The 24,538-nt window shown below is 34.6% G+C and overlaps 1 protein-coding gene across 1 annotated transcript in view; it reads right to left on the bottom strand.

Annotated features, from left to right (window-relative positions):
• Nucleotides 1–212: 212 nt before the first annotated feature.
• Gpm6a (glycoprotein M6A) overlaps nt 213–24,538 on the bottom strand; it is a 285,565-nt gene continuing 261,239 nt past the window's right edge. The window contains exons 2-7 of the mRNA XM_052162488.1: nt 21,115–21,307; nt 11,566–11,722; nt 8,700–8,853; nt 5,573–5,649; nt 4,993–5,058; nt 213–2,305 (exon numbers count right to left, since the gene is read on the bottom strand). Coding sequence (XP_052018448.1) covers nt 2,153–2,305; nt 4,993–5,058; nt 5,573–5,649; nt 8,700–8,853; nt 11,566–11,722; nt 21,115–21,307 — 800 coding nt within the window. The 3' untranslated portion in view covers nt 213–2,152. The remainder of the gene's footprint in view (nt 2,306–4,992; nt 5,059–5,572; nt 5,650–8,699; nt 8,854–11,565; nt 11,723–21,114; nt 21,308–24,538) is intronic.

Genomic DNA, 24,538 nt, shown 5'->3' with positions numbered 1-24,538 from the left:
TTTTTAATTTCCAAAGACTTCATAAATTGACCTTTCTTGAGTCTTTTACCATTGGATGTTCACACACAACAGTTTTTCTAAATGTTGAAGGGTCAGATCCCCTCAACTGCAATAAGAATCTTCCCCAGGTGGTATCCTATTGCACTGAAAAGACTGCACACACAAGAAGAGGAATGAACAAAACAAACAAAAACCACTGCAGAAACTAATAATAAGTACACAAAGTACACAAGTGTATTTATTACATTTTGCAAGCACTTTGTTCTACATTTCAAAAACGCCACCATCAAGCTGTTGGCACATTTATGTACAAAACAGATTACTTGTAATGCCTGCTACAAAGCACTACATGAAAATACAAACTCTAAAACCAGAAATAAAAGCCAAAATGTCAACATCATTACATAAATTTAAAAGACAGTTTTAAAAATCATCACATACTATAGACACAGAACTGAAACACTATAATATAGAATTTAAAGAAGCCCATTAATACTTTTGCTCAATATCTTTAATACTGCATATATCAGAAAAAAACATTGAACCATTAAGATAATCTAAGTGTTAAAAAAGCAAAAGGACCCCCAAATTAATATTACAGAATGCATAATCATGCCACAGATAACGCTAGTAATACCGCTACCTACTACAAGAACTTGTAAAATTACTGATGATGCATGACTAGTAGTTGTACAAAGATTGTTTCACTCAATAAATTTTATTGGGAATGCACTTACACTGAAGGAGGATTTCACAATGGTCAAATCAGTGCACAATACTACCTAGGTTTATACACTGACAAAATTTCTTGTCAGGCTACATCATTATTTTAAATGACACTTCACAGCATTCTTGTAGCATTAGAAATAATCAAAAGAGAGTCAAGATTAAAACAAACACGAAATTTGGTCCATTAATACTGATTGTTTTTCTTTTAAAATTTGTCTGATATAGGTACTTCTTATAAATGAATATGAATGAACATTTGGTTAAAATGACTTACTTGAAATAAAAACACAAAATATATCACTACACTCCCAAACAATACATTCTCTAGTGGCCTCTGACCACCCTTTAGAAAACACTACAGGTAAACCAACATAGATTGGAAGGCTGCAAGCAAAGCTATTATATTAATGGAAGTCTTTTCAAATATATCATACACATTTTAAGAAATAGCTTACAGAGGTGCAATCCGTTAAAAGTTTTAAGTGGGTAAAAGAAGTCTTGAGTATTTAGTGTGCTTATGTTTAAGATAACACCTTCATAAAGGTAATTAATTTTCCACATTAGCATATTAAAAGATCCAATCCAGCCACTGCATAAATCACAAAAGATCACTCTTCAACAGTCCACAGTAGTCATTTCCATGATAATTATTTCTATACTAAACTTTAAAAGGTAAGCCTGGTGTCACAATCTTAGAAGGCAACTGGCCATGCATTAGCATTACTGTTTCTACATGCTCACAACATAAACATGAGTAATCAGAGAAATACCTTTTAAGTACATCAAGAAAGAAAAATACAATGTTAACAAAGATAAGAAGCACTTTTTTAACCTACCCTTAGAAATTTAGAAATTGCACCTTAGATTGATGAAAACATTAACCAGGGCCAATAGCCATGTGGCCACTGATCTCCAGACTGGATTCCCATATCAAGAAGAGTTATCATGATGCCATCTCTGTCTCTTGTTCATAATGTACAATGGTCCCTTTGAAGGTTACCTGTAGTTAAACTAGTTACTGGAATCAAAACTAAAAAGTATAAAAAGCTAGTTTCTCTTTCAAAACATAAGAAACAATGCAAAAAAAATGTTAAGTGTGATATGTGGGGGTGGTGATTAAAATTCAAACAAGGATTTGCATTTGACAATGTTAATATCTTTGATCTCACAGAATAACTAAATCAGTTTGAGAGGTTAAAAAACAAGAGTGACTAGGAGCTTGTAGAAGAGATTTGGTCATTCCAATTTAACAAATTAGGAGATTGAATGCTAAACAGCAAAGAGTTATACTCAGGTGATTCATTAGTCACCCTACATGTCTTTGATGAGAAGCATTCTCGTTTTGTTTTTCACAGGTTGGATGGTTGGATGGCCCTTAATTAAACACCAATGCATTCGAGTGGTAAGGAACAGAGAGACTTATTTATGTGTATGCATTGAGCCGCTCTTTGGAGCGAGTGGAATGAATGTCATGAAGCTCTTGCTCCTCCTTTGACTTGATGTCTTCATACTTCTGCATGCGGCAGGCATCTTTAACATAGGCCCAGTTGGCAGACAGAACCATCAGGTAGTGGACCTGATAGAGACAAATAAGTTATTCTAGAAGTCTGTTCACTCTCAGTGAATTGTCTCTGTGACAAAATAAATATCCCAAACTGTATACACACACACACAAACACACACACACACACACACACAGCAAATTTTAAAGGGAAAAATATTTGTATGAGAAGACACTGTGGATAACATAGATCCCCTGCTAATCCAAGGCTGAATATAAATTCTCTTTAATGCTTCCTGGATATGCTATCATCATTTACCCAAATAGGAAGACTGCATGCTTCATCTTGGCTTTCCTGTATCTGTACTCTAAAATACATAAGCAGACATTTTCTCTTTCATAGTTTTTGTTTTGAATTTATATTGTGCTGAGAAGAGTGTTCTCATAGATTCTAAAAACAAATTTGTATATTTAATTACAAAAATAATTGTTTCCATAATTCATTTCCACTTGCTTTCTTATGATACCAGGAACTAAAATATATAACATATTTTGCCAGATGGATCTCCTATATTAATATGTATTCACAATAAGCAGAAGATATTATATTAAAAAATAAATCACAGAACCCAAGTCTGGTAGTATACCAGACTTATATTTGCAACTATTCAATAAGGTATAGAGGGTGATCACAGATTTAATGCCAACCTGTATAAAATTAAGGTCAGCTTGAACACCTTATTTAGACCTTCCCTGCTTGCCTAGCACTCAGATCTTCATAGGTCCTGTATTCAATACTTCAAAATTAGAGCTTTCAACATTATAAAATTGAATGGACAAGTTCATTAACTTAAGGTGTACTTTCTTTGACATTAAAAATAGATGAAATGTTTTATTCAACATTTAGAAAATAAAATACTAAGTAACTTAATACTCAATCTAGAATATAATCAAGAAAAAATAATCTATCTTTGGTAATGGAGACATGTTATGATTTGAATGAGAAAGGCTCCCATAGGTTAATAATATGTTTGAATGTTTGATCTACAGCTGAGGAAATCCTTTGGGAAGGATCAGGAGATGTGGCCTTGTTGAAGGTGGTGTTTCTAGAAATTAGCTTGGAGATTTACAAAGCCCTTGTCATTTTTAGTTTCTCTCCCTCACCCTCACTCTCTCCCTGTCTCTCCCCTCCTCTTGTTCCCCTCTCTCCTCTCCCCTCTCCCATCTTCCCCTCCTCCTCTTCCCTTCTGCCCTCTTCCCCTCCCCCCTCCTGCCCTCCTCTTCCTCCTTTCCCCTCTCCCCCTTCCCCTCCCTGTCTCCTCCCTCCCCTTCCTCCTTTCCTCTCCCCACTCTCTTAGATGTAATGTCTCAGCTACTACTCTAATGCCATGCCTGTCTGCCTGTCTGCTGTCTGTCTGCCTGCCTGCTGTCACACTGCTTGCTAGGGTAGTCATGGACTTTAATATCCTGGAAATATGAACTCCCAAATTAAATGCTTCGTTTAATAAATTGCCTTGGTCATGGTGTTTTGTCATTTTAATAGAAAAGTAGTTGGGGAACATGGGTGGCCTTTGGAGAAGGGCAACTGCAAGGGGCTGGAGGGAGGAAAGGGTAGGAGGAAGTTATGTAATTCTATTTCAATAAAAAAAATTAGTAAAATTGAAACATTACAAGACACGAGACCAAGTGATAATAGACTAGTACAGATATACATGCATAATAAAAAGGCATTCTAAATAGTGAATATAGTAATGCATTTATTTTGTTTTATAGCAACATATTAATTAATTAGTTGTAATGTTGGCGATCCATTCAAGGTCATATGCAGGCTAGGCACACATTCTACAACTGAGCTCTAACAACCACTCCCACTCCTAATTTCTGTGACACCAAAATGTAGGAAGAAATAGAATCTGCTTTGTTATTTTTTTTAAGAATATAGTATTTCCTTTGAAATTTACATTTTGTTTACTATAAGCTCAGAGTCCCTTGAGAGAAAGTGCTATAGATGCTATCCCTGCATGCTGTATTCTTACTTTATGGAACCTTAGGCACTGCCAACGTGTGTGGGTCAAAAAAAAAATAAAAGCTTCCAAATGCTTGAATTTACGTATAATTTTGATTATATAATTCATAATGAAATTTATGGTAGCTCAAAATTTTAGAAAAATACTGACCAGAAAGAATTAACCTCGAAAAAATGTTTCACATTTTAACACAATCTTGTACATTCTTGCTATTCAAAATAAAATTTTATATGGCCAGCAAGATGGCTCAGTGAGAAAACAAACAAACAAAAACTCTGCAGCCTGATGACTCAAGTTCAAATCCTGTGACCCACATGGGACAAAAAGAGAATCTATCCCTCTAAATTGTCTTCTTACCTTCATACATACACTCTGGCACCCCAGTGCCCAAATAACTCAATGATTGTATTTCAAAAACAGATTTATTTTTGTTTTCTTTGTATGAGTGCTTAGTCTGCATGTATGTGGTTCATGTGAATGCTGAATGGAGGTCACAGGAGGATGTAAGATCCTTTGCTGTAAGCTGTGCCGTGGTTGTTAGGAATTGATCCCAGTTCCTCTAGAAGAGCAACCAGTGTTTTTAACAACTGATCCATACCCCTGGATCCCTCTCTTTCTATACTGACAATAACATCTTTTATAGAAAATGTATGAGAAACAAATTATGCATTCAAGCAAGTTGCATTGTATTTCAAATGATATCGTATGTCAATCATTGAGCTGCGAAGGACTTACCATAGCAATAACCGCTGCTCCAGCTCCGGCAAGTGCCACAATGAACAAATGGAAGGTCATATTCAGCTGCAGAAGACAGAACAAAACAGAACGACAAATCAAAGTGAGTCAGCTAAATAGAGAAGAGAGACTATGACTGCCACTATTATTATAAAAGAATCAGTGTGTGATTGACAAGAGTGAGCTTTGGACAAGCTGTGAACTTCATCAACAGTAGCATTAAAATGCCCTTCACCTTTCACACCACTTAAATCCGTTTGAGCTATTTTACCATAATGTCATTACAACAATGAGATGTCATTTAAAATGATGGATTTTAGTAATTTTATAACAATAAAGTTATGATATATCTTTATAATTCACAACTTTCATTAAGGTGAGTTTCTAGAATGCCTCAAGCATTTATAATAATTTTATATAAATATACAAAATAGCTTTTATACTCTGGTAGCCTGCATTAAACAAACAAGCAAAATAATCTCTGATAAAAACAAATCAAAATATATTTAAATATAATACATTTTTAAAGGTCAAAGTGTATGCTCAAATTTTGCCACAAGTAGAGTGCAAAAATACTCACCTCAGTAGATTCACACATCCTCAGGAAATTCTCAGAGACAGTACAAATTTTCTTTTCTTCTCCAATTGTCACAATCCCTACCATATTGAGAAAATTGTAGATTAGCATTAAATATGTTTGAAAAGAACCTCAAGAGAAAATCCTTTAGCTGTCAGACCTCAATAACTGTCATGTGAAATTGTGTTAAGCTACAATGAAAAAAGTTGTTATTGTTCATCATAATTGTGCCTGGAATCAGGAATATGAGATGCAACACTAACCCAGCAATTTAAACATTTTTATTTTCCTAAGAGCTTAACTGAGTCTATCTGCTGGACTGTTTAGATTTGATTGTAGCTAGTGCATCGTTTTGGTTCATTAATATAATGAACCAAATATGGAAGTATCACAATTATTTTAGTGATTATGCCCCAGGGTGTATACTAAGTAGATTAAATTTGTTCAAATTCTTTAAGAATTTTGTTAGTTTACAAAGATATATTACTCAAATAAGTGCCCCTTCTTAGGGCTTATCAAAAACAGTGTCCTTAGCAAGCAGGAGTTAATAGAAATTTCTACTTCACTCATAGCAATGCTTGCCTGTTGACTTATGGACTGATTACATCAGGATCACCCACAGGACTTTTCAAATACTAACATGTCTACACTGCAGCCCATCTTTAGCATGGAATCTATGAAATTTCATTTTGGGATGCTGCAGCAAGCTCATAGGGAAATGGCTTAATCGTAAATTGCTTGTTTGCAAGCTCAGTGACTTGAATTAGATTCACCTGATTCATATTAGAAAAATTTGGGTGTGCTGACACTGAGAAGGTAGAGATTGGGGTCAGACAGCCAGGATAGCCTGATCTGCTTTGAGGGGTGTCAGAACTGTGAATAAGCCTGTCTTTAAAAATGAAAGGTGGAGCACAGGAAAGAGAAAAAACTGAAAAGATGCCCCCCAAGGGTGTTTTCTAGCCTCCAATAATATGCATATAAGAAATAGACATTCTCTATCTCCACATTAGTATGGGTTACTAATTTTTAAAATAGGTTGTTTATTGTATGTGTATGAGTGTGGTGTCTGTGCATGCACTTGTGTGTGTGTATGTGTGTGTGTATGCGTGTATATGTGAGCATGTGTGTGAGAGTGTAAGCTTGCAAGGCATGTAACAAAATTTGCACGTGGGGATCAGAGGAAAGCATGGTGGCACTGGTTACTCCTTTGAAGACATGGAAGCAAACTTTCATTCATGCTGCCTTTGGTCTTTACTGATTTTTGTTTGTTTTTACATATATCCATGAAATAATAACATAGGATTAGTTACAGACATCTCAATCTCTAGTCTTTTAGCATGTGATACTCCTTGCTTAGGCATAGTATGTATATGTATATTCATGTAGTCTTGCCTTTATTTTACTATTTGAATTAATTCTTTGATAACTTCACATAATGCATTTTGATCATATTCACCCCTCCTCCCCCACCTATACCACAGGGTTCTATCCACTGAATTTTATGTCCTTATTCCTTTTTAAAACTCAAGTCCAATTTGTGCTGCCCATATACTTTTGGGTATATTACCATAACTAGCACAGCATCTACCAGGTGCCACAACCTTAAAGAAAACTTACTTTTCCTCTTACAGTGGTTTTAAATTGTAGCCAAAGGTGGGAATTAATTCGCATACTTCCCCTTCATACTGTTATTCTGTCTACCTTAAGCTTGCATAAGTATTGTACACGTCATTAAAATTACTGTGAGCTCATATATGTAACTGTCCATTTGTGTCTGGAAAACACAGTGTTTTTCAGTAATGCACTGCCTCTGGCTCTTATAATCATTCTACTTCCAGAGATGGTATGATATAGACATAGCATTCAGGGCTGAGTACTTTGTAGTATCTTATTTTTTGTACACTGACCAGTTGTGGGTCTCTATAAAAACAACAACAAAACAAACAAACAAAATGACAGAGTCCCTAATCTATGAGCACAGCAATATTGTTTAAGACTTTGTATACATGAACTCACAGGAGCTATGATTGGTGACATATACAAAGGCTTCAGAATACCAAGCCAGTTAATAACATCACCATGGTTAAAGGAAGAGCTCACAAAATACCACTATTAGGATCTAGTAGTATTTTTGATTGCAGCTGGTATAAGAAGAGTCAGAGTTTGCTTATTTTGATGTAGCTTTTGATAAGCTACTCATGCCATAGGGGATAGGCCATACCCACTCATGCATATTGTAGCAGCACTTACTAGATTCACTGGGTCTTAAATAAATGTTCATGTTGTCATAACAACTATGAGTTGATGAACACATGCTTTATAGTGTTATAGAACACACTGCAGCCCTGTAATTATCTACTATTCAGGCATGAAAAGAAGAGGTGGGTGATACATCCCAGGTCTACTTGAGAAGCGATTCCAATGGACAGCTGTTGACATAGGAAAAGTCTATTTAGCATATGGACCCTAGTAGGTTGACCATGCCCTACTAGATGGCCATACACACAACAGTATATAGTAAGCACAAAATGGACTAGATGTGTTTAAAAAAACAAGGACATTGAGTTGGTTAGATAGTAAAGGGAGATGTATTTGAGACGAGGAGGAGAATATCACCAAAACGCAACATATGGATTCCTCAAAGTATTAAATTTTAAAAGAGAACATGAAACATGCGTAAGGCCCTTGGGTTCAATCTTTAAAATGTCAAGAAACACAAAGCAAAACAAGGATTATTTCCCTCCTGTTCATCTGCTCTCCCTCATCCTTTAATATCATTAGTTTTAATGCCAAGTTTCCTGTCTCATATTAGAGCATAAGAAAATATGTCTTCCTTGGAGATCTCCATACTTGATATCTCAATGTATACAGTTAACCATGGATCAATGAAATAAGGACATGTATGTCTGATTACACTTGAAAGATGGCTTTGAAATTAGGAAAATGAAACCTGTTTTGACCTGGTATTTCCAGAAATTCCCATCTATTTTAATTTACAAAAGGCCCTGAACTATGTAGTCTGATATCTTTATCTTTGAAGTAATATACATGTTGTTTTCAAAGCCACTTCTGGAATTTTAAAGGCGGCTATCCAAGGTGATTTTCACTTTGAGACCCACTATCTACTTACCAAACTGACGAAGGTCCAAGCAGAGATTCGCTCCCTCCACTAGTGTGGTATTTCGGCAGATGGTCCACACGTTGAAATACATGTACACTGGCAGTGAGGTGAAAGCCGTGACTCCCAGCCAGGCCAACATGAAGAGGTATGTCAGCATGATAAACTGCAACAGGGAAAGGTGGAGAGAGAAACCATGTAAGCTACTGCAACATGAAGCTTGAGAGCAGTCTTAATCTTCAATACAAACACACTGCTTCTGCAATCTTGGTGCAGAAATGCTCCAAAGAACACTACTAGGAACTACAATATGAGAGTTTGAGAATATTTCTTACAAATACTTCATGAGAATTGAGATATAAAAAGACCTATGGTCTATCATATCAACTAACTCTTCTTGTTTTATTGTTCAATAGAGTAATAGATATCTCATTGTATTAACTCAATACTAATAGATATCTCATAGTATTTTGTGACACGAGGAACAATTCCAAAAGCTTTGTCTGTCACATCTCCTTCACAAATAGTTGAAAATGGCTGTTAAGTGTCAGAGCATGTTCCAAAGGGCAATGGTCTCTTCAGCTCTAACACCTATGTCCTGCCTGCCACATTACACATTACCTTCCAATATAGTTCAAATAAATATACAAAGATCTATATACCCTTATTTAATTTTTTAATAAAATGTTGGCCATTGTTATTACGTGTTTGTGTGTGAGTTTGGGGAAGTGAATGCTGCAATACTATATAAAGGTTAGATGACAGATATAGAGTATCATGGATGTACTAGATTTGGAGATATTAATGGAATTTTATAATATAAAAACAGCCCCCTTTATTTAAAGATGTTAAGTAAGAGATATGTGGTAATGGAATAGAAATGGCTACTATTAGGCATGAGGTAGGCATTAGACCAAACTTTCAGAATTAGAGTTTCTCAGATTTGGTATTATTAAAATTTGGATCAAATAATTATTTGTTGTGAGGATTGCCCTGTAAATTACAGGATGTTTAGCAGCACCTCTAGCCTTGTGTATGGTGTCTGTTACCCAACAAAAATTTTCCAACATCTCCCCCCCCCACAAAAAAAATATCCCATAGTGGAAAGGGGTGAAAATACACAGCCAAAGGGGACGAGTTGTAAACCAAACACTTCCATTGCCATTCTAAATGTTACATAAAAAAGCATTAAAATATTGAAGATATTATGTTTTAAAATTATACTTTGTGAAGTTTAATGCAAAAAAATCATTAACATTGTGCAAATTACTTGAATATAAGCCTGAAAGGGACATTGTACAAATAAAGAGAACTTAGGGAAATTAAAAGTAACATGGCCAAAGCACAGAGATATGTAAACATTGCATTATCAGCTCACTATGACAAACATAAATAAGCAATAATTGATAAATATGTTAACTCCATGAATCATTAATTTTCCCTAAAGTTAAAACTATTTGAATATAAAAGTTACCAAAATATTGTGTGAAATTTTTTGATGAAATTTAAAATTAGGTTTATAACGTTATAACGAATGATAAATGATAAAAATTCTATTCTGGGTAATATGACTAATATGTGTCTAAATTACAGTTTCCTTTTCTGCTCAACCATGATCAAGTCTGCATGTCAGCGCAGGTTTCATGGGAGTTGGGAGGTACATCTTCTGCAGTTGACTACATGCTACATAGCCACTGAGGGGGCCCACGCAGCTGCTGCTAACCTTCTGGTGTGTTACTGTGACTGATGACACAATTGCTACTATTGTAGAAAACTAGTGTGGCGCATGATTCACTTTATAAATAGATATTCAAGATTCCTTTTAAGACATTTGAATGATAGGCAGATAATTATCTGTATATAGATGTACAAATTCTTCCTGATTATTTTTACTATTTGATGATTTTTCCCATTCTGAATAAAATGTCACAATTGACTGTAAATGTCTTGCTGTGTGGGACTTTCTGTACTATTTGAGAAACGATTTTAGACTCTTGCCATTGCCCTTCTATTGCTAGAGCATTGTGGACTCAGAACTTTAAAGAGGATCTTCATTTTGTCAAATAGGTCAACCTTATTCAAAGAGCTAAAATTGATTTTCAAGGTTCACAGAAGCACTGTTGTGGGTTATTTGAACAATAAGGAAGCTTATTATTCACTAAAATCATTATACACTATTTGTAAAGCAGAAATTAAATTAATGTCAGAAACCAGCCTTTTTTGAGAAATTATTTAAGGGTCACTGAGAACTAAATAAACTTTTTTTTTTTTAGCATCAGTGCAAGAACTTCATGTATCTTATTTTCTCTGAATCTGAAATTTAATATTACCAATCCAAAGAATTTAGGTGGCAATCCCTTTTGAAAGCCATTAAGTCATATTATTGAACATTCATGGATATGCAGTAAGAGTTCTCCCCCAGACAGAAATACATGTCTGCAATGAACCCAGGTCACATCACAGAATCGGTTACAAGTTGTTCAACATAAAGATTTACAGTTAAACAGTATGTTTACTTTTTCTTTGTTACTAAGGAGACAGAAGTTTACTTGCATAGGCATTATCTACAGATTAGGGAAAGTATCTTCTATTATTTTGTGTGGTAACCTAAGGATCTTTAAAATAAATAATAAACCAATACACATTGCCCACTGTACAAACTAAATTAGTTGGAGTGCACATGATTTGACAATTTAAAACCAACATTCACAATAAAGACTGTTAATTTAGAACTCTTATTATGAAGTTGTAGGGTTGCCATCCTGGAAGGGCATGTCACTGCATTAAACAATGCTTTAGTTCTCTTCGGGAAGTGCAAGTATCCGTGTGATACTGAAATCAACCCACATTCCATGCAGAGTGCAGAGAAATGACATACCCAAGCGCTCACACATCTGCCACAGGTAGTGATTTTGAAGTCTCCATAGAGATCTTTGATGGCCCCAGTTGTGAAGAAACCTTCCACCATCAGTAAAATGCCATAGACAAAGAAAGCAGCTGCAATGCCATAGATCACATACTTAAAGATGTCAATCCTGAGGACAGAAAAGAAAACCAAAACCAAGGTGATTTATTTCAATGACTTTGTCATTTATTTATAAACAGTGATCCTTATATGTTAATGGGTCCTTTGCAATCAAAGAAGGATATGCACAGAATCAAGTATCTAGAGCCTCAGCATGGATTACAGAGGAGATATTGGAAGGAAATGGCTATTGGGAGAGGGAATGTCATTTCCTCAGGGATATGCACACTGAGAAGCTGGCCCCACACCCACACAAATGAAGGCAATATTAAGTTGAGTCAGTGAGTATTAAATAATAAAGAAAAAGAGTACATAAACTTCAGAGGAAAGAGTGGAGGAAGACAGGGGAGGAACTACAGAGGACCAAAGAGGGCAGTAGACTGACTTGGATTTGAACACACTATATTAAGTGAAATATTTGATAAAACTGATCTAGAAGAATACTGGTAATCATAGTGGTAGGTGGATTATAAAACATGTATTTTCTATATGACTAAAGTCTGCCTGTAAATATAGCTCAGCTAACAAGAGTTTTTATGTATTTAGACTTCTTCATCCTCTATAGTCTCCCTTGATCTCTGGTCACATCAATGATGTCTATGAAACAGACAATGTTAGACATCTAATTTATTCACCATCCTTGTAGTGAGTAGTTTATTTTACTTAACATGAACTTTTTGCAATTAATCCATATTTTATTACTTGTCAGGATTTATTTTCAAAAGAACAAATGTAGTATACATATATAAATGCTTGGAAGTGAACTCGGGAGGAGGTCTCCTAGTATGTGCTACTTAAGTTCTGGATATCTACCCATAGCCCTGTTCTTATATTTGCAGCCATAATGTTATTATTTTTTTGGCAGTATCAGGAACCATACATTTCTTTATATAAATGGAAGTCTTGTATGACTAATTCTGGTACTGTCTAATCTGTCTAGTGTGTTAGCAAGTCATTTACTAGAATTCACTGGTTGGATGCTAGTGCTAGAGCATGTAATATGTCTTCTGAGTTGGGAAATATCCCATTTCTGAGTAGCAGGAAATCGCTACTGCTTCCTAATCACTTGGTTCCCATGTATTACTGAGCAGGAAATAAGTTCGAAAGTCTTTGGTATAGAAAAATTGGAAGTTGCCTTTCCATTTTCTGTTCTGATAAGTTTCATGAAATAATACAATCATCTCTGATTTTGAAATGTATAGGAAAGCTGCCTTGTGACATTGACGAACTGATCCATACAATTCATATTTAATAATACTTCTTGCAGTAGAAGGGAAAGAACATGTTATCTTATATATATATATATATTCTATATTCTTTGTTTACATGTTATCTTATTTGACTTACATGCTCAGTGTGGTATGGTTACATGTAAATGCCACATGTTGCAGAGAAGACTCCTGGAACTTTTCAATCTTACATGATCAAAACTTTTTACTAAACAATAACTCAAATATAGTCTGGCTCTCCAACCCAGCTACTTAGAGTCAGAAGTCTGCTTTTTGGATATGAAATGGTCTATGCTATACGTCCAATTCAATCACTGTCCTTGTGTTGAGTACCTTGTTTTACTTAACATGAAGTTTTTGCTATTTATCCATATCTTAGCTCGTCAGTGTTTATTTTCTAAAGATCAATCATAGTTAACTGTCTATATGCTATATTTTCTTCACCTACATATTCATCTGTGTATATTTAAGTTGTTTTATACCCTGACTTGTGAAAGTTGATGCAATGAACATGATAGAACAGTTATTTCTTGATTTCATTTTTTGAATAAATGTTCAAATTATTGTTGACATACAAGTAAGGGAGGTATGTTTAGAGGGAAATTTCTATGTTAATTTATCTTTCAATCCATCCTTTGGATGAAGCTAAAAATCTCATCAGGAAAAAGATTTCCTAAGATATTCCTTTCTTTCACATTTAATACAATAAAACTGTGTCTAGAAATTTGCCTGTACATCCCTTTTCCTTCTTGAACTATGACCTTAATGATGCATAAACAGTAGTATACATTTTGAGTTGAACATGCTTAAGAATGTACTCACTTAAAATATGTATATGATATATATGTATACATAGTTTGTGTTTTTGTATATGTAGAGATAACCTGAAAAATCATAAGGAAGGACATCAATATGGGGATAAATCTCATGTTATCTTTATCTGCTGCATATAATAAATATTTCTTTGCTTCCTTATTTCTTAGTTGGACTTGAGATAAAGGTAGATAGAATGAGATTTATCCCCATATCGATGTCCTTCCTTATGATTTTCTACACCTTCTGTGTAGAAATGGAGTAAAAAGAAAAATAGAATTATCAGTATTTATCCTTTCAATTTCTTATATAAATTTTAATTTTATTACTTTGAAAACTTACATGTCAGCAATGCATTACGACATTAAAGAGGCTGTATTTTCAGTGATTTAAAAAGTTATATCATGTTTTATAATATGGAGACCCACTTTCCCTATTCCCTACTTTTAACAGTGGTATAAAGAATATTGGCCTTCAAAGGTAGCCTTATGCTACTTCCCAGCAAGGGCATGAGGCCCTTTATATGCTCAAGCGCACTTTGCAGTCATGTTTAGTGATCAACAGATAAGAAATATATCCTGAAGTAAAGGGACAGGTTCATTCTAATAGTGTGAATCTTTAAAATGAATGATGTAAGGATGCCACTATAAAATTCAGAGAGAGATTTCCAGGATGCCACATGCCTGGCTTTGAGGATGGGAAGGGACAGGGAGCCAAGAATGCAGGTGGCTTGTGTAAGATGGAACGACTCCAGAGATTCCAGATGGAGCACAGTTTTGCCAACATCTTGACTTCAGCCCATTACAATAAACCTAGTAAGACTTGACTCAGATTTTGACCTCTAAAACTAAAAGAATCAATTTCTTAGTTTTAGGAATCATAGTTTCTGGTTTTTAAAAGCATCTGTACTGATTAGTAGCTTAAAAACTTGGATAGTAAAAAATGCACATTTGAGGGTTATTTCAGAAATTATCAATTTAATAAGATTTTCCTAACACTAGTCTTACCTATGAAATAAAGAATGCTCTGATCTCCAAGGCTAATCAGTAATTTACATGAACTCTAATTTATCTGCTATTGAATCATTATCATAAGTAGAAGGTGAAAGTGTTTGGTTTACCTGTCAACACTGTAGATGAATAAAAAGTGTATAGACTACCATAGCTTCAAAGCCTTACTTTATTTCTCCTTAGCCTTATCTTACCTCTTTGCTTCAACCATTAAAATATTGGCAATTGTTTTATATTTTATTAATTTCTTCCCAAAATAAATATGAACAATCAAAAAATGTAGATACTATAAATTTATAAGGTGAGTTGGGAATAAAACACTGAATCTATTTCAGGTTAGTGCTTACTTCATTTTAAAGTTTTAAATAATTTGTAACCTGGAAAATTAATTTTGATACATTAATATAATGTCAGAATTAAAATATTTTAAAATATAATGTATTCTGTCAGTAACTCATATTATCATGTCCTGAGCCCTTATTATTATTTTTAAAACAAACTAAAACCTTTTCAAAATAAATTATAGAGAGTTTTATTTAAGAGTAAAGCTAACATGTGACCAAACCTTAGGATACTTATTTAAGATGCCAAATCATTTAGTAATAAAATATTTGGATCACCATTTGACATCTAATTTTTGACATATCCATATTTCATTTTCTATAAATTTGTTGTGCAGTCATAAAATATGTAGCTTCTTGTTTGTCAAAAGATGAGTAAAGAACACAGCAGTAACACACTGTCAAATCATCTCCTTGGTAAGAGATTCTAGGTCAATATTTAGAAGAGTTCCTCCTCACCACAACGCAGTTATCAAGTCATTTCCAGAGTGTGTGAGTCCAAGTGGTTGTGCTAATAGGTAGATCTTGTGGAAGTGGGAGGTAATGGGGAAAGGAGATAAAATTATAAACTTATCACAAGTTTAAAGCCAACACACAATGTGGATTGGAGGAACCAATTCAACATATCAATCAATGGCTAAAATTATGTGAAAATAACTAATAATGATAGACAGAGATGTTTGAAAATCTAAAAACAGATAAAAACTATTAGAAATTCAATCTCTTCTTTCTTTGAAGATTTCTATACATCACTGAACAATCACAAACTTCTTAGCAAGTAGCATTAACTGGGAAGTTAGGATGTAGAGTACACCTGCATCCTAACATGTCGGAAATGCCATGGTAAAGAATGGAAACCAAATGCAGACTTAACTGTGAAGAGTAAAATTTCATGCTAGAAAGGTTAGTAAAAGGCAACGACTATATTTCATGGGTACGTGCTTTTCCTAGATTGCCCTTTACTGTAAGAGACATGGAATATTCTTAGAAACTTGTATTTATTTAGGAGGTGGGGAGAGAAATGAAAAGAAAGATATGAAAGGTAGAAGAGAGAGGGACGGGAAAATAATGAAGGAGGGAGAGAGTATGAGGTGTATGTGTATGAGAGAGAGAGGGAGAGAGAGAAGAAGAGAGAGAGAGAGAAAGAGAGAGAGAGAGAGAGAGAGAGAGAGAGAGAGAGAGAGAGAGAGAGAGAGAGAGAGAATATTAATATGAGGATATGAGGATAAAGAGAATAATCCTCAGATCCTGGGGAAGGCAAGTGGAGATCGTGGGCTGTTAAAAATTGTTTTTGTCTTTGTCCTTTAGCTCACCCATCTGATTTATCAAGGCATTTTTCTTTTTTTAATCATTTGATGTAGGAGTCTTAATACATGAAAAGAAGAATTTGCAAAACACTAAAATAGGTCACATAATTTCTCTATGATCATTCTACTGTATATTCTTTTCAAACAACTTATACGTTTGAGAAAGTCATAGCATCCATAAGACTAATATTTGTCTCAACTGCCTTTTGGTTCCTGTTTTGCATCCTCTGCTTCTCCTCTACTTTTTCCCATTCTCCTTGACATTCCCATCTCGATAGGCAACTCTGCTGAAGGCAATCTCCAGCACCTAGAAGTCTTTCCATAATTATGAATTTCTCAGTTCTCACTCATCATACTGAGAGTTGGATGGTGGAAACCTCTGCTGTATTCGCCTGCTTTTGGGGGGGGGGGGGCGGTATTGCTTTTCTTAGGTTGGTTTTGTTTATTTGTTTTGTTTTTGTTGTTTAATTTGTTTTTAGAAAGGAGAGGAATTTAATGTTTGGAAGCTCCATGAGGCCCATATAGTAAATTTAAGGAATTGAACTATGATGAGAAATAATTTGGATTATTATTAAGTATACTATTCTTCTCATTCAAATATACTTTATTGGTCGTGCTTTTAATTTCTCACAAAATGGATCAAATGTAAAACTATAAAAATATAGAATCTAAAGTCTCTTCTAAATTCACTTTCCAAACTCCCACAGATATTATCTGAGAACCTGAGCAGAGATCTGTGATATTTTAATGTTTGTTGTCCAAATATCAAACATGTAATTTTATAATTAAATTTTAATATATAGTCATTATTAGTCTTATGATTCCTTACAAACTTTATGTGCTCTAACTGAATAAAGCAGTTTGAATTCAGACTAAATATAGAGAACTGTGGATTCAAAGACATCTGTGGTAGCTTAAAATAATGAACAGTGAGAACATATTTTGTCCAGGCTAGGCTGAGATATAGCTAAAAAGAAAATGTCAGTTTTATCACATTAAAATATGTCCATGAAATCATCTTACTAAAACTCTCCTGAACTAAGAAGCAATAACCCAGTTGGATTTTCTTTTCTTTCTTTATCTTCTCTCCTCTTTCTCCCCAATACAGAGTTTCACTATATAGCTCTGGCTATCCTGGAACTCACTATGTAGACTAGGCTGGGCTGGAATTCAGAGATCAGCCTGCCTCTCTCTGCCTCTTGAGTGCTGGTGTTACAGTTGTGCATCAGTGTGCCCTGGTTACCCAGTTGGATTTTGAAATAGCTCAATACATTCCATGTGAATTATATTGAGTATGAACTATAAACAAAGGATGATTCTGGCAATTTAAATCTAAAATACTGATTGCTATGAAGATTTGGTTCTATGTGTTTGGTAATGTTTTTAACTATGACAATTAATAAATCATAGGAATATATTGATTATCTAATTAAATGGATAAACCTAGTCTAAAATAATTTGGGGAATAATGTTATAATATGAAATATACAACTTTTAATTTGCTAGTAAGTGTTCATTTGCAAGTTTGAAGGATATTATACTACAGATATATGGACTGCAGTTTTTAATAATTATTTCCTATTTTTTTACAGTACTGAGGATTATATCTCATATATACTAGATGAAGCTTTCATACATACAACATAAATGTTAATAATTGTTCTTCCATGTGGCACTATCCTCAGCTTAATTTGAGATTTCAATATTGAGAATAACTCATACTAAAATCATACTAATTTTCCCAGGCTGATGGTGAATGTTCTTTGTAGCCCAGGTAGGATTTGAACCTGAGATTCACCTTATTCCAACCTCATGAATAGCTGAGCTCATAAAAATCTGCTACATAGCTTGGCTGTTCTCACTGCTTAGCAATAGCCTCTTTTTCTAATTTCTGTTTGTAGAAGGGCTATAGGTTTCCTTCATTATATTTCAATGTTAGTGATTGGAATTTATCAATGTTTAAAATATTCAAATATTTATGGTAAATATATACAAACTAAATAACTTTTCCTTAAAATTTCTGCTGCTTCCTCTTCTGGAAAAACATAACCCTTCATCCCACAGAGTAGAGAACTGTGATTCTATTGTATAACACAAATGTGCAACTCGGTTCTCTTCATTTTCACAGGAAATTATTAACATTAATTACCCCAATGATACAACTTATTAAATATATTGTTGAAAACAATTTGCTTATGGTTTATGGATAATAAAGAAATTTTGTATACTGCTTTTGAGACAGGGTCTTCTATGCAGCTCTGAAGCTATGTTGAACAAACTGGTTTGAAACTCAAAGAGATCTGCCTGTCTCTTTCCCCCAAGTTCTGTGATTAAAGGTGCTAGTTACTACACCTGGCTCTTAATACTGCATAGTTTTGATAGTATAGTTTTAGGATAGTTTTCTTTTTTTATGGAAGAATCTTAATTAGCTTTATTTTTTAATATTTTTATTTTCTATATTCTTTGTTTACATTCCAAATGATTTCCCCTTTCCCGGATCTCCCCTCACCATATGTCCCATAAACCTTCTTCTCTACATCCCTTCTCCAATCCCTTCCCTCATTTTTCGCTGTCCTTATAATCCCCTCCAATGCTAGAGCGATCCTTTCCAGGATCAGGACCTTCTCCATACTTTTTCATGGGAGTCATTTGTTATGCAATTTGTGGCTTGGGTATTCAGAGCTTCTGGGCTAATTAATATCCACTTATCAGAGATTGCATTCCACGTGTATTCTTTTGTGATTGGGTTACCTCACTTAGGATGATATTTTCCAGATCAAACCATTTGCCTAAAAATTTTGTGAATTCATTGTTTCTAATTACTGAGTAGTATTCCATTGTGTAAATATACCACATTTTCTGTATCCATTCCTCCTTTGAGGGACATCTGGGTTCTTTCCACCTTCTGGCTATTATAAATAAGGCTGCTATGAACATAGTGGAGCATGTGTCTTTATTGCATGCTGGGGAATCCTTTGGGTATATGCCCAGGAGAGGTATAGCAGGGTCCTCCGGAAGTGTCATGTCTAGTTTTCTGAGGAACCGCCTGACTGATTTCCAAAGTGGTTGTACCATCTTACAGCCTCACCAGCAGTGAAGGAGTGTTCTTCTTTCTCCACATCCTCGCCAACACCTGCTATCTCCTGAGTTTTTGACCTTAGCCATTCTGACTGGTGTAAGGTGAAATCTCAGGGTTGTTTTGATTTGCATTTCCCTAATGACTAATGATGTTGAGCACTTCTTAAGGTGCCTCTCAGCCATCCAAATTTCTTCAGGTGAAAATTCTTTGTTTAGACCTGTATCCCATTTTTAATAGGGTTATTTGGTTCCCTGGGGTCTAACTTCTTGATTTCTTTGTATATATTGGATATTAGCCCTCTATCAGATGTAGGGTTGGTGAATATCCTTTCCCAATTTGATGGTTGACAGTGTCCTTTGCCTTACAGAAACTTTGTAATTTTATGAGGTCCCATTTATCAATTCTTGATCTTAGAGCATAAGCTATTGGTGATCTGTTCAGGAACTTTTCCCCTGTGCCCATGTCCTCAAGGGTCTTCCCCAGTTTCTTTTCTATTAATTTCAGTGTGTCTGGTTTTACATGGAGGTCCTTGATCCACTTGGAGTGAAGTTTAGTTCTACTAAGGAGTTATAAGATCTTAGTATGACACCACGAATGGACTCGGAAAAATCAGAATTGCGGTAGATTGCTTGTACCCAGAAGGATGTGGTTAAAGAACAATGATACCACAAACAAATTGCCAGCCAGTACAATTTGAAACTATAAATGTGAACAGGGAGAACAATTGAGTGTTTTAGAAAGAAAAGAAATGAGTATTTTAAACATATAAAGCCAAACCTCATGAAATAAATGTAAGTAGTGTCAAGGCTAACAAACATGAATGGTTTGGGGATAGGCAGTTTGTAATTTTAAACTGTACAATAATAAGTAATTTCTCTCTATGATTACCTATGAAATCACTAATAGATGATGAGAATCAGCCTATTTGGAAATGAATCTTCCTGTATGTAAATCCTAAAGACTTGTTATCTATAATATTAAACATAGTGAAACCAGAACAAAAGACTTTCACTTCCAGGTTTACAAATAAAAATATTATTTCAACATCATCATAGTTTTTACCCTAATAGTTTACATTTTAGGGGAGCAAAATCCAAAATCGCTATTTTCAGAAATGTCGCTCAATATTTAATTTTTATCTTTACGAAGACCACAAGAATCTTTAATAATATGTACAATATCTTCTGTGATGTAGTAAAATTAATATAAGATTATATTCATGGCTAGGTTAAAATTTTGAAGTGTCTAATCTTGCTTACAATTTTATAAATTTTCTACAATTAACAGCCAAGCCTATATTTGTGCCTGCCTCTGTCCTCTGTCATTTCACTGTTTATTTTTAAAGAAAAGTCTATGCTGAAATCATGTAAAAGTCTTGGTAAAGCCTCTATTAATTTGTCCTCATATTCTATGCAAAATACTTTGTGTTGACTGACAGATCAACCCCTTTTTGAATCATGTTTGCCTCATGAAGTTCTATTTTTGTTTGTTTGTTTGTTTGTTTGTTGCTTTGGTTTAGTTTTCTCAAAGCATCACCTTACCTAGCTAGACCTCTATTAATTTAGGAAAAAACATAAACAACATAATGCACTTTCCAAAAAGTAGACATATAGAATGACTTACATGGTGAAAACATCCAGTGTGTCGCCAGCAGTCCTTGCCATCTCAAAGTAGGTCTGCAGAATGTTGACTGTTCCAGAAAGGGCTTCATGACCACAGCCACAGAACAGGGCAACGCCTGCATACAGCAGGATGGTTGCAATCAGAGAAGCATAGGGAATACCTCCCAGGCATTTAATGCAGCACTCGAAACACCCTGTGGAAGAGCAGCAGAAAGAAGAAGGAAAATTCATGTTATTTATTCATTTTGGTAAAATGTTTCTATGACCTCAATCCTATAGGAAATAGTACTAGTACTGATAGATAATCCCAGGTCAACCACATTAAATCAAGCCCTAGAGGATCCTGGAAAGAATAGGGATGAAGTCCATTGTTACAGTCCATTCTCCACTGTCAAGTAGATGCTGCCAAGATTCATGATTTCATCTTCTACCCTAGTCCAAGCGAAGCTCTTCTTTTCTAGCCACACTGATTATAAACCATCACAGAAGTATGCATATCATTCTGCTTTGAATTCATTGCTCTTGTATTTCATGCTTTTTATTTTACTTAAGTAATCTCTACTTCTTTGAACTATTTTTGCAATTTTTAGATCATTATTTGAAACCTGTAGTGCTCTGCAAATCTAACTAACTGATGTTTGACCTACAGAATCCAAAAGGAGAGAAGAAAAAATCAGACAGTATTAGAATACATTCTAAATATTAAAGGATTAAAGATGAGTTCTGAGTTCATATATGTGTGTTCCTTACACAGTGACTCATAAGGAAAAAATTTTTATAGGTTTTGGTTGAAAGTAGATGAAAAAAAACCTGGACACAGTTGAAAGCAGAGAACAGGGAGATCATAATACTGATCCCCTCATTGTGATTTTTAACAACTTCAATCTTTTGATCTTATAATAAATGGGGAAAACAAGAGGATGGCCTTATACTCTTCTTGTGATGATTAAATGAGACAATATATAAAATAATAACTGTAAGACAAAGAACTCCATAAATGTCAGCTGGTATCATTAGACATAATTCAACTCGAAGATGGCATTGATACTTCAACATGAAATGCATTTGCTCCAAATACACTTTATTAACTTGGACTGAAGATAATTTTGTAATATTTTAGAAGGTCTACATTCTAAAAATGTCCTACCATATGAATTTAGTTCTTAGACTCTCCAATGGCAGCACTGCCATCAGGGCTAAAAAAGTTACATCTTTGGGAGGAGTTTGTCTTTCAGATCATAGTACTTTTTGGTTATAGATCCTTTATCTTTATGAATCCTAACCTTTATGTTTTATATGCAATAACATATAAAACAGGAGATTCAAAAGTTCTTGTGTGAATTGACTTTATGTTTGGGGAATGAACTAGTGTATTATTTTGATACAGCTCATTAAACAGGTTTAGAGAATCAAAGCCCATAATTTTTTCAGAAGAAATTTAAATGCCCTAACTACTAGTTCTGTTGCTCTTTCTTGGGAAGTAAAAATTATTTCTTGAACATGTATCCTACAGAGAGAGAGAGAGAGAGAGAGAGAGAGAGAGAGAGAGAGAGAGAGAGAATATAGGGAAGTAGAAAAGGTTAGAACAGCTTGAAGCTTCACATAGTAGAAAAAATTCACCAACAGATGGCTGAGGCCAGTGTGTGTAGTATCTGAATGTCATTGAGCCCAGTTGTGGGTAGAGACAAACAGCGTGACAGGAGAAAAAAAAACTAGACTATTTTCTTTCAATATTCTGTCCTTTCTATCTCAGTAATTACTTAAAATTAAAGGGGAAAACAAGTAAAAGTAGTACTAACAAGAGGAAATACCTCCTAATCAGTCAAGTTACCGAATGGATGCAATGACTTTGTGTTTCCATTTTTGTTTCTTTGGTTTGGTTTGGTTTATTTTTGCCCTATTCTCAAAGCATTTGATAGACATGGAAGGATTCTACTGCAGACTCTTTATAATGTCAAAACCAAATGCTGTTCCTCAACATGATTATCTTTTTATGAGTTCAAAGACAAAGAGAAGATTGTAAATATTGAATGCCTGTGCCTTTGCTTTATCCTAGAGCATAGACTTTTACAGGAGAATAAAATAGGAAACCAGAATAACTCAAGAACACATAAAATAAAAACATAAACATTATTACCAAAATGGTCACTTAGGACTTCAGGTTAATTTTATTCCCAATGAAGAGTTAGTTTGTACTTAGTTCACCTTCATCCTACTGTGCTGGATATGGGCACTTTTAGCTTCTGTGCTAGGTTTTATCTCCCCAAGAAGAAATGTGCTCATAAACCAGAACATCAATTGAAAATTACCTTGCCAATAGCTTCCAAATTTAGAAACATATAAGAAATTCTAACACAAGAGGAAACCAAAGATTATGACTCTTTGAGTTAATACACATTTCAAAAATAGAACAGTATACAAAAACACCAAAATATATCCTTATTCCATGTTTAAACATTGCCATATAAATTACTCAGAATTATGTTACCTTTGCTGACAAATACAAGTTCCTGTAAATTTCCATTTCAGCATGGTAGAAATGCTAAATATTTAAGTGTTGACCCTCTGCAAAACTTTTGTTCAAATTTAAATCCTTAAGTGTCTCAATGGGGACATATTGAGCTTGTAAAGGGCTACATCCTCATCAAACTCATTCTTCCTAGGAGTCTGGGCAGAGTTGCCTACTGCATTTAAAGAAGTCTCTTTGAGCTCCCATATGGAGAATCTGCACATCATTTCAGCATTCTCTCCAGCTGCCAGAATCCCACATAGCTGCTGGCAGGGGAGCTTCTTTCCACCCACAGTGAGAAACAGCCTTGGCAGATCAGTAGCATCTCCATGGCAACCATGCCTCTGGGCCAGGATGCACTTCCAATAATCACTGTTGAAGGCTGAGGATTTTGCTGTCCCCCATCATCATGCTTTTACTGAACCTAAAGTGCAAAAACACTCTATTAAATGAATATTAATGAAGTATAGTAAGTGGGATTCTGGCACTGGAGGGATTAGATTTCTTGAGAAAATCTCTATAAAAACAGTAATGATCACTTTGTACATTTTCAACACTACATATTACAAGAATTGGGCCTTTTAATTCTCAAATAAAGGTAAAGTTCAAATATGGATAGAGAATTGGCATGCTATATCCATGTGTGCACACAAAAGCATTTATTATATCCAGTTTCCAGGTATAGAGTCTCAAATAAAATAATGCTAAATTGTCAGATTTAAAATGAAGATAAACATTAAAAGACTGAGGAAGCTTTGTTTTCAACAAATCCTCAAAAACGTTAGCATTTGTTCCCACTATTTAATGAGGGTATAAAGTGGCTTCTTCCAGTGTACACTTTGCAAAGGAGTCAGAAACTCCCCTGATATGGTTGTTTTTTTTTTTAAAGATGTGTATTTATCTTTTCATACACTAT

This window comes from Apodemus sylvaticus, chromosome 18 (genome assembly GCF_947179515.1).
Source record: "Apodemus sylvaticus chromosome 18, mApoSyl1.1, whole genome shotgun sequence".
In the NCBI taxonomy this organism is placed as follows: domain Eukaryota; kingdom Metazoa; phylum Chordata; class Mammalia; order Rodentia; family Muridae; genus Apodemus; species Apodemus sylvaticus.
Note: the sequence above shows the minus strand (reverse complement) of the source record. Positions and strands in the feature narration are given on the sequence as shown.